General features: G+C 39.2%; 1 protein-coding gene across 1 annotated transcript; it reads left to right on the top strand.

The window, feature by feature from the left end:
- The first annotated feature begins 3,612 nt into the window (after positions 1-3,612).
- On the top strand, positions 3,613-5,822 carry LOC109877010 (C-X-C motif chemokine 11-1-like). The gene is made up of 4 exons (XM_031829613.1): positions 3,613-3,783; positions 3,984-4,110; positions 4,465-4,557; positions 5,443-5,822. Exons 1-4 carry the CDS (start codon positions 3,714-3,716, stop codon positions 5,453-5,455), a joined length of 303 nt encoding a protein of 100 aa, XP_031685473.1. The 5' UTR covers positions 3,613-3,713; the 3' UTR covers positions 5,456-5,822.
- The last annotated feature ends 4,681 nt before the right edge of the window (positions 5,823-10,503 follow it).

The following is a 10,503-nucleotide window of genomic DNA, read 5'->3' as shown; positions in this document are numbered from 1 at the left end:
CAGGGATTTTACCATGAGGCCAATGGTGACTGTAAAACAGTTACAGAGTTGAATGGCTGTGAAAGGAGAAAACTGAGGATGAATCAACAACATAGCTAAATGGGATAGTAAGGAAATGGTTTGATTTGAAGGAAAGCAGTGGTGTCCTTGTGTGTCTGTAACACCCAACAGGGCTGTGTGGTAGAGGACCAAGTAAAAATAGAAGTAGAGGGGAAACAGTCTGAGGAATCAAAGGAGAGTAGTTTCACTTCTCAAAGGAGAGTAGTTTCACTTCTCAAAGGAGAGTAGTTTCACTTCTCAAAGGAGAGTAGTTTCACTTCTCAAAGGAGAGTAGTTTCACTTCTCAAAGGTCTACCTCACAGACTTCTACCTTCTCACTAATGTCTTCAATCTGGTGCATTAAATCAACTACATAAAACATATTTCCCACGATCCCTGACGATCAAGAAGGAATTCCCTCTGAGCCAACCTAAAACTCCAGGATCTGGTATCCCTGCAGGAGTACAAAGGACAAATACAGTGAGCTCCAAAAAGTAATGGGACAGTGAATGATTTGATGTTGTTTTGTCTCTGTGCTCCAGCACTTTGGATATTAAATGATACAATGACTGTGAGTTTAAAGTGCAGACTGTGAAGATAGACTCCTCCTCCTCTACTGTGAAGATAGACTCCTCCTCCTCTACTGTGAAGACAGACTCATCCTCCTCTACTCAAATCAAATCAAATCAAATCAAATTTATTTATATAGCCCTTCGTACATCAGCTGATATCTCAAAGTGCTGTACAGAAACCCAGCCTAAAACCCCAAACAGCAAGCAATGCAGGTGTAGAAGCACGTGTGAAGATAGACTCCTCCTCCTCTACTATGAAGACAGACTCCTCCTCCTCTACTATGAAGACAGACTCCTCCTCCTCTACTGTGAAGATAGACTCCTCCTCATTTACTATGAAGATAGACTCCTCCTCATTTACTATGAAGACAGACTCCTCCTCATTTACTATGAAGATAGACTCCTCCTCCTCTACTATGAAGACAGACTCCTCCTCCTCTACTATGAAGATAGACTCCTCCTCCTCTACTATGAAGACAGACTCCTCCTCCTCTACTGTGAAGACAGACTCCTCCTCCTTTACTATGAAGACAGACTCCTCCTCCTCTACTGTGAAGATAGACTCCTCCTCCTCTACTATGAAGACAGACTCCTCCTCCTCTACTATGAAGATAGACTCCTCCTCCTCTACTATGAAGACAGACTCCTCCTCCTCTACTGTGAAGACAGACTCCTCCTCCTCTACTATGAAGATAGACTCCTCCTCCTCTACTATGAAGATAGACTCCTCCCCCTCTACTATGAAGATAGACTCCTCCCCCTCTACTATGAAGATAGACTCCTCCTCCTCTACTATGAAGACAGACTCCTCCTCCTCTACTGTGAAGACAGACTCCTCCTCCTCTACTGTGAAGACAGACTCCTCCTCCTCTACTATGAAGATAGACTCCTCCTCCTCTACTATGAAGATAGACTCCTCCTCCTCTACTATGAAGACAGACTCCTCCTCCTCTACTATGAAGACAGACTCCTCCTCCTCTACTATGAAGATAGACTCCTCCTCCTCTACTATGAAGACAGACTCCTCCCCCTCTACTATGAAGATAGACTCCTCCCCCTCTACTATGAAGATAGACTCCTCCCCCTCTACTATGAAGATAGACTCCTCCCCCTCTACTATGAAGATAGACTCCTCCCCCTCTACTATGAAGATAGACTCCTCCCCCTCTCTGTCTTCTGGCTTTAATTTGAGGGTATTTTTATCCATATAACCATTTAGAAATTACAAAACTTTTTGTACATAGTCCCCCCCCCCCCCCCCCCCCCCCCACACATTTTAGGAGACCAAATGTTTTGGGACAAATTCACTTATGTGTGTATAAAAGTAGTAAAAAGGTAAAGTAGTTGGTCCCATATTCACACGGAATGACTACATCAAGCTTGTGATTCTACACATTTGTTGGACGCCTTTGCTGTGTTTCAGATTATTATTTAGTGGCCAGTAGAAATGAATGATAAATAAGAAAACTGTAACTAGACCACTGAGGAACATTCAATGTCGTCTTGGTAAGAAACTCCAGTGTATATTTGGCCTTGTGTTTTAGGCTATTGTCCTGTTGAAAGGTGAATGTGTCTCCCAGTGTCTGTTGGAAAGCAGACTGAAACAGGTTTTCCACTAGGATTTTGCCTGTGCTTTGCTTTATTCCCGTTTCATTTGAAATCCTTGCCGATGACAAGCATACCCATAACATGATGCAGCCACCACCATGCTTGAAAATATGAAGAGTGACACTCAGTGATGTCTTGTATTTGCGCCAAATGTACTTCTTTTTTTTAGGACAAAAAAAGTTCATTTCTTTGCCCCATTCTAGGCAGTTTTACATTAGTGCCTTTTATTGCAAACAGGAGGCATGTTTTGGAATATCTTTATTCTGTACAGACGTTCTTCTTTTTACTCTGTCATTTAGGCTAGTATTGTGGAGTAACTATGTTGTTGATTCATCCTCAGTTTTCTCCTTTCACAGCCATTCAATTATGTTACTTTTTTAAAATCACCATTGGCCTCATGTTGAAATCCCTGAGCGGATTACTTCCTCTTTGGCAACTGAGTTAGGAAGTGCGCCTGTATCTTTGTAGTGACTGGGTGTATTGATACACCATCCAAAGTGTAATTAATAACATCAACATGCTCAAAGGGATATTTAGTGTCTGCTTTTTTTATTTTATTTTTAACCAATCAGTGCCCATCTTTGTGAGGCATTGGGAAAAAAAGGGCTTGTAAAGTCAACATTTCACGGTAAGGTCTACACTTGTTGTATTCGGCGCATGTGACCAACAAAGATTGATTTGATTTTGATTTAAACCGACCAGATGTAAGAGGTGAAAGGGAAAGTCCAGAACTGAAATTACATTCCTTCAATAAGGAGGGAACTAGGTCTGTATTCAATTACAGTTTCACTTTCATTTGGCCTTTTTTCAAAAGGACACCTAAACTTCTTTCCTGGAAACGGGAACCTTTCCACAGAATCTGCTTGTCACCCAGTCAGTTATTCTACAGTAGTCTACTATTAACACAGTCCTCTTATTGATTAGGTGAATTAATTCATGTTATAAATATACCAGATTGATACAATGAACCTTGTACTTTTATCCATTATTCAGACTCTACTAACACAAACACAATATTGCGTTTGTTTTATGGTATTTGTGTTATATTGTACAGCTACTGTGGAGCTGTTACCAACTCCCTGCATAGTGTTCATTTGATAAGGATCATTTTTACCATTTTTACATAGCCAGAATGTATTTGCACATGAGATTCGTCTTTTGAGTTCTCAGGAAAATGTATAGTTGTCTCTCATTCAACAGAATATCAGGGAGGATTTGCCTTCAACATGCCTCCTGGTTCACTGTCAGAGAGTGTTTCTGAGAAACACGATGTCTAGTGTGAAAGGAGAAGCAGGGAAAAGGGAAAAACTCCCGCTTTCATCTTCCTCCCACTCTCATTGGATGACTGCCAGAGAGGGCATGGAATTCAGTATAAATACAAGCCAAGCTCTCCTCCATTCACAACTTCTATCACTTCTCTCCTCCTTTCACAACTTCCATCACTTGACTGAGCTGTCCATCCAGACTCTAAAAGAAATTGAAGAAGCAGTATCCATGACCAACACGATGACATCAACGGTCCTCATCAGCTTCCTGGCCTGTCTGCTCCTGGTCGATGTTGAAGGTAACATCTCTGAAATATCTTCAATTATATTTCTAATATCTTTGACATCTTTATTAGAAGTCTGTAGCATATGAATTAACTTGCAATGCCAGGGAGAAGTGTAGTAAAATAATAGGTTTGATTTCTGACTGAAGAGTTTAGTTCTTAGCTGCAATAATGCCATAACCAAACATGCCATAAACCTTTCTTGTCATCTCCAGGCCAGGTGGGTCATTCTAAAGCTCGGTGCCTGTGTCTGAATGGACTGGTGAACCACGTTAAACCTCTTCACATTGAGAAGCTCGAGGTGTACACCTCCAGCCACTCCTGCAGGAACATGGAGATCATGTAAGAAGTCTGTCTGTCTGTCTGTCTGTCTGTCTGTCTGTCTGTCTGTCTGTCTGTCTGTCTGTCTGTCTGTCTGTCTGTCTGTCTGTCTGTCTGTCTGTCTGTCTGTCTGTCTGTCTGTCTGTCTGTCTGTCTGTCTGTCTGTCTGTCTGTCTGAACTATATTGATATAATTGCATATTGTGCATAGCTTAGTGTATAGATGGACATGAAGGTAAATGTTGCCATTTATTTTTTTTACAAATTGAGATGTACTTTAAACTGCTAGAAGGATAATATTATTTCTCTATATGCTCAGTTGGAAAATGGTGAAGGCTAACTTCTAACAGTAGTCTCTCTCTCCATGTATATTCAGTGTCACTCTGAAGAACGGAAAAGGGAAGAAGTGTCTGAATCCAGAAGCTCCATTTGCCAAGAAAACCATTGAGAAAATAATGAAAAACCGAAGGTGAGGACAACATATGCAGACTTCATTACAGATTCAATACACACTAACTGATCCATATGCATCTTTCTCAACAGAGCAATACTCAGTATATCAGTATTACATCAGTACATCAGTATTATATCAGTACATCACTATTATATCAGTACATCAGTGTTATATCAGTACATCAGTATTACATCAGTACTATATCAGTACATCAGAATATCAGTTTTATATCATTATATCAGTATTATATCAGAAAATCATTGCAATAGTACATCAGTATTATATCAGTAAATGAGTATTTTTTAGTTCTATATCAGTACATCAGAATTATATCAGTAAATCAGTACATCAGTATTATGTCAGTATTATATCAGTACATCAGTATTATATCAGTATAATATCAGTACATCAGTATTATATCAGTATTATATCAGTATATCAATACATCATTATTATATCAGTATTATATCAGTATTATATCAGTATATCAATACATCATTATTATATCAGTATTATATCAGTACATCAGTATTATATCAGTATTATATCAGTATATCAGTACATCATTATTATATCAGTATTATATCAGTATTATATCAGTACATCAGTATTATATCAGTACATCAGTATAATATAACTATATCAGTGCATCAGTACATGAACAGGCAGTTAACCCACTGTTCCCAGGCCGTCATTGTAAATAAGAATGTGTTCTTAACTGACTTGCCTGGTTAAATAAAGGTCAAATAAAAATAAAAATAAATAAATAAACATCATTATAACAGTACATCGTTATATGGTATCTTTCTGTCCTTCACCCTCTGTATTTATTAGTAATTGTATTAATGACGTACAGGATGTATTAAAGATATATGTATTAATGATTGTTTTGCCTTTCAGGAGTGTGCGGTAAAATTTGAACTGACAAGAGAACGGAGAGAACAATCTGAAAGAGCTTTTCCTGAGGAAAAACCAAGTGTCTTCACTGAAGACTGCATATATGTTTACACTGTTGAAGCATACAATTGTATATCTTCTTAAATGATCAGAGTTGTTAGTTTTTCATTTATGCATTTGAAAATATAAAAAGCATGTAAGTATGCATGCACGTACATATATATTTTCATTTTGACATGTCAAAAATGTAAACAACTTATATTTTTTTGGGGTTATCAAAATTGTCCATGGGAAATGAAAACGGACATTTGTGTAAATACTGTATATATATTTTTGGATTGTTTACGATTTCTATCAAATGAATAAAGTTGCATCTGACTTGACTTTTTGTTCTACTTGTCCTATTTTCCCTGTGTTAGGCTTGGGGCCCGATTCAGACCAGACTTTTTGTTCTACTTGTCCTATTTTCCCTGTGTTAGGCTTGGGGCCCGATTCAGACCAGAGTTTTCCTCATATAAACTAAGCTTAATTTCCTTTCTAGGCACTTTTCTCTCTTTTCTCTGTATTCTCAGCTTAAATGTAGGCGTGAGGTAACGCGTGTTTCAGTCAGCTATTGTTCTATCAGGTGTTCTATCACGGTGGAGATCACATTAATGTGGTAGGTGTGGCAGAGGTGTGTCTAGAGATACACCGTATTCTGACCATGACCTCATTCCCTCATCATTCCACCACCTTTAAACACAATGAACTGATGAATAAGGTCTAGCAACCTGTCGGTTCCAAGTGGAACAACATCTACTTTGTTTTTTAAAAACGATAGATATAGCACCTGTAACGCGATTCGTCCTCCTCTGACGAGAAGTAGGAGAGATCTGACCAATGTGCAGCGTCTTAAGTGTTCGTCATTTTTAATGAAAAGTCACTGAACACGAAAATACAAAATAACAAAGTGAAAGACAGAAACTAAAAACGAAACGGTTCTGTCTGGTGAAGACACAGACACAGAAAACAGTTCTGTCTGGTGAACACACAGACACAGAAAACAGTTCTGTCTGGTGAAGACACAGAGACAGAAAACAGTTCTGTCTGGTGAACACACAGACACAGAAAACAGTTCTGTCTGGTGAACACACAGACACAGAAAACAGTTCTGTCTGGTGAAGACACAGAGACAGAAAACAGTTCTGTCTGGTGAAGACACAGAGACAGAAAACAGTTCTGTCTGGTGAACACGCAGACACAGAAAACAGGTCTGTCTGGAGGAAACAGACACAGAAAACAATCACCCACAACCAAAATGAGGAAAACAGGCTACCTAAGTATGATTCTCAATCAGAGACAACGATAGACAGCTGCCTCTGATTGAGAACCATACCAGGCCAAACACATAAATACTACATAGAAAAAATAACATAGACTACCCACCCCAACTCACGCCCTGACCAAACTAACACAAAGACATAATAAAGGAACTAAGGTCAGAACGTAACAGCACCATTCTCCATGCACGGTAATTTAAACATTGATAAGAGCTGTTGATAAGAGCTAGTTATTTTACCATATGCTCTCTAGAGACAAATGTAAAACTAGTCACAGGGCAGCAACCTGAAGCATATCAACATATCACCTTTTCCACAGTGGAGTTTATAAAAAACTGGTCTTATAACTTGCAGGGATGAGATTTGGAGACCCAAGCTCTAGACAACACTCAAATGAAAGTATAGCGCCAAACCTACAGTGTCAATTTATGATTTCTAGAATGTTTTAATTATATGGCCATACTTTTCACTCTATTTTTTACTATGACTGGACTGGTCTGGAACCTGGTGATGACTGGACTGGTCTGGAACCTGGTGATGACTGGACTGGTCTGGAACCTGGTGATGACTGGACTGGTCTGGAACCTGGTGATGACTGGACTGGTCTGGAACCTGGTGATGACTGGACTGGTCTGGAACCTGGTGATGACTGGACTGGTCTGGAACCTGGTGATGACTGGACTGGTCTGGAACCTGGTGATGACTGGACTGGTCTGGAACCTGGTGATGACTGGACTGGTCTGGAACCTGGTGATGACTGGACTGGTCTGGAGCCTGGTGATGACTGGACTGATCTGGAACCTGGTGATGACTGGACTGGTCTGGAACCTGGTGATGACTGGACTGGTCTGGAACCTGGTGATGACTGGACTGGTCTGGAACCTGGTGATGACTGGACTGGTCTGGAGCCTGGTGATGACTGGACTGATCTGGAACCTGGTGATGACTGGACTGGTCTGGAACCTGGTGATGACTGGACTGGTCTGGAGCCTGGTGATGACTGGACTGATCTGGAACCTGGAGATGACTGGACTGGTCTGGAACCTGGCGATGACTGGACTGGTCTGGAACCTGGTGATGACTGGACTGGTCTGGAGCCTGGTGATGATTGGACTGGTCTGGAGCCTGGTGATGATTGGACTGATCTGGAACCTGGCGATGACTGGACTGATCTGGAGCCTGGTGATGACTGTACAGGTCTGGAACCTGGTGATGATAGTTCACAACGACTGGACTGTTGTCATCACAATTCAATGATTAGTGAGCATTATTAGGGTATATTTATAGGACTTCTGTTCAACCCCTATTGTACACTTTTCTCAACTTCCTATATTTGATAGATTGAACTTGAACGGGGAAACTTTCAGGATGAATCAAACCACTGTATTGTTTATGCATCAATATGTTTAGTGCATAAAGGTTCTCTCTCTCCAAACCTGTTTTTTATGATTCATAAATACTTTCATAACACTAAATAAGCTAAAAGATCAGAGTATTTTTTAAATCTACTAATTGGTGCTGAAGCAGCGATGAATATGTGTGTATTTACATGGCTTTCTGTTATTGATCCCTAATATTCTGATCTGTTCTCTCCATGTATTCTATTGAGTCTGTGGACAAAATTCTAACTTAAAGGGTACACCATATTTAAAGGGATGGCTTAAGATAAATGTACAGGAAACCCTATTGAATGAAACGTCCATGAGAATATCGTGTGTCTAGCCAGTGGCAGTGTTTTTAGTGGTTGAATTATGTTTATTCAGAGAGCAAGGGAACCACACCAGCACAGCCTGTTATGCATCTGCATAAGGTAAGTCTGAATACCAATTACTGAGAAATGTGTAGGAAAGGCGTTCATACGAAAGGTGTACATTTTCTAAGTCTGAATCGGGCCATAGACTTTTGCTAGCACACCTATTGTCACTACAGCATAATTAATATAGTCAATGATGACACATGCAGAAATGGCAGTGTGGCTGGGCCTGAGTAAAAGTGACTGGGCCAACATTTTACAACAAAAATATCCAGACATCAGTGGTGTCGTGGTGCTTGGACAAGTGGCTATAAACTAATTCTGCAAAGCAAAAATCCAAAATGGCCTGTATGGTGAAAGAAAGGAGTCCAAGTTGAAATATTCAATGAGAAACAGATGTAGGATCCTCTGAATTACCTTGTATCATTTTTTATTTTTTTTAACCTTTATTTTACTAGGCAAGTCAGTTAAGAACAAATTCTTATTTTCAATGACGGCCTAGGGCAGAACAACAGATTTTGTACCTTGTCAGCTCAGGGATTTGAACTTGCAACCTTTCGGTTACTAGTCCAATGCTCTAACCACTAGGCTACACTGCCACCTAACGCAATGTGAAACACATCCACCATGATATCCAGAATTAGATAATAGTCATGAGTGCTGATACGTTAGACTAAGGGACCAGATACGTGTGGAGGGAAGAAAATGATGAGATTTCTGTTGTGTTACATGAGAACGGGATACTGGAGAAGTTCCTGCACTTCCACAGCAGCTGAAGGCTTGGATACAGGTAGATGCTGATTCATCTCTGTATTGTGTGAGGAGATATTATGCTAGAGGAGATTGATGGGTAACAACAAATGCTACATTCAATTCCATGCATTATGGTTTCCACATATGTTTACCTTTATGTAGTGGTTGCCACGTGAATATATCACTAGTCACTTTAAACAATGTAATATACATTACTCATCTCATATGTATATACTGTACTCTATACCATCTACTGCATCTTGCCATCTTTATGTAATACATGTACCACTAGCCACTTTAAACTATGCTACCTAATATAATGTATACATACCCTACATTATTCATCTCATATGTCTACGTATATACTGTACTCTATATCATCTACTGCATCCTTATGTAATACATGTATCACTAGCCACTTTAACTATGCTACCTAATATAATGTTTACATACCCTACATTATTCATCTCATATGTCTACGTATATACTGTACTCTATATCATCTACTGCATCTTTATGTAATACATGTACCACTAGCCACTTTAAACTATGCTACCTAATATAATGTATACATACCCTACATTATTCATCTCATATGTCTACGTATATACTGTACTCTATATCATCTACTGCATCCTTATGTAATACATGTATCACTAGCCACTTTAACTATGCTACCTAATATAATGTTTACATACCCTACATTATTCATCTCATATGTCTACGTATATACTGTACTCTATATCATCTACTGCATCTTTATGTAATACATGTACCACTAGCCACTTTAAACTATGCTACCTAATATAATGTATACATACCCTACATTATTCATCTCATATGTCTACGTATATACTGTACTCTATATCATCTACTGCATCTTTATGTAATACATGTATCACTAGCCACTTTAACTATGCCACTTTGTTTACATACTCATCTCATATGTATATACTGTACTCGATACCATCTACTGCATCTTGCCTATGCCGTTCTGTACCATCACTCATTCATATCTTTATGTACATATTCTTTATCCCTTTACACTTGTGTGTATAAGGTAGTAGTTTTGGAATTGTTTGGTTAGATTACTCGTTGGTTATTACTGCATTGTCGGAACTAGAAGCACAAGCATTTCGCTACACTCGCATTAACATCTGCTAACCATGTGTATATGACAAATACATTTGATTTGATTTGATTTCTGTAGGCATACAGTAGGTTAATTCGTCTATAGGG

Source organism: Oncorhynchus kisutch, linkage group LG8 (assembly GCF_002021735.2).
Source record: "Oncorhynchus kisutch isolate 150728-3 linkage group LG8, Okis_V2, whole genome shotgun sequence".
Taxonomy (NCBI): Eukaryota; Metazoa; Chordata; class Actinopteri; order Salmoniformes; family Salmonidae; genus Oncorhynchus; species Oncorhynchus kisutch.
This window is presented reverse-complemented; position numbering and strand designations above follow the sequence as displayed.

Bases quoted from the DNA above. Each gene is read 5' to 3' on its own strand.
- LOC109877010 (XM_031829613.1), top strand. From the start codon at position 3,714: ATGACCAACACGATGACATCAACGGTCCTCATCAGCTTCCTGGCCTGT. The intron at 3,784-3,983 runs GTAACATCTCTG...TGTCATCTCCAG, and splicing joins GCTCCTGGTCGATGTTGAAG to GCCAGGTGGGTCATTCTAAA. The intron at 4,111-4,464 runs GTAAGAAGTCTG...ATGTATATTCAG, and splicing joins TGCAGGAACATGGAGATCAT to TGTCACTCTGAAGAACGGAA.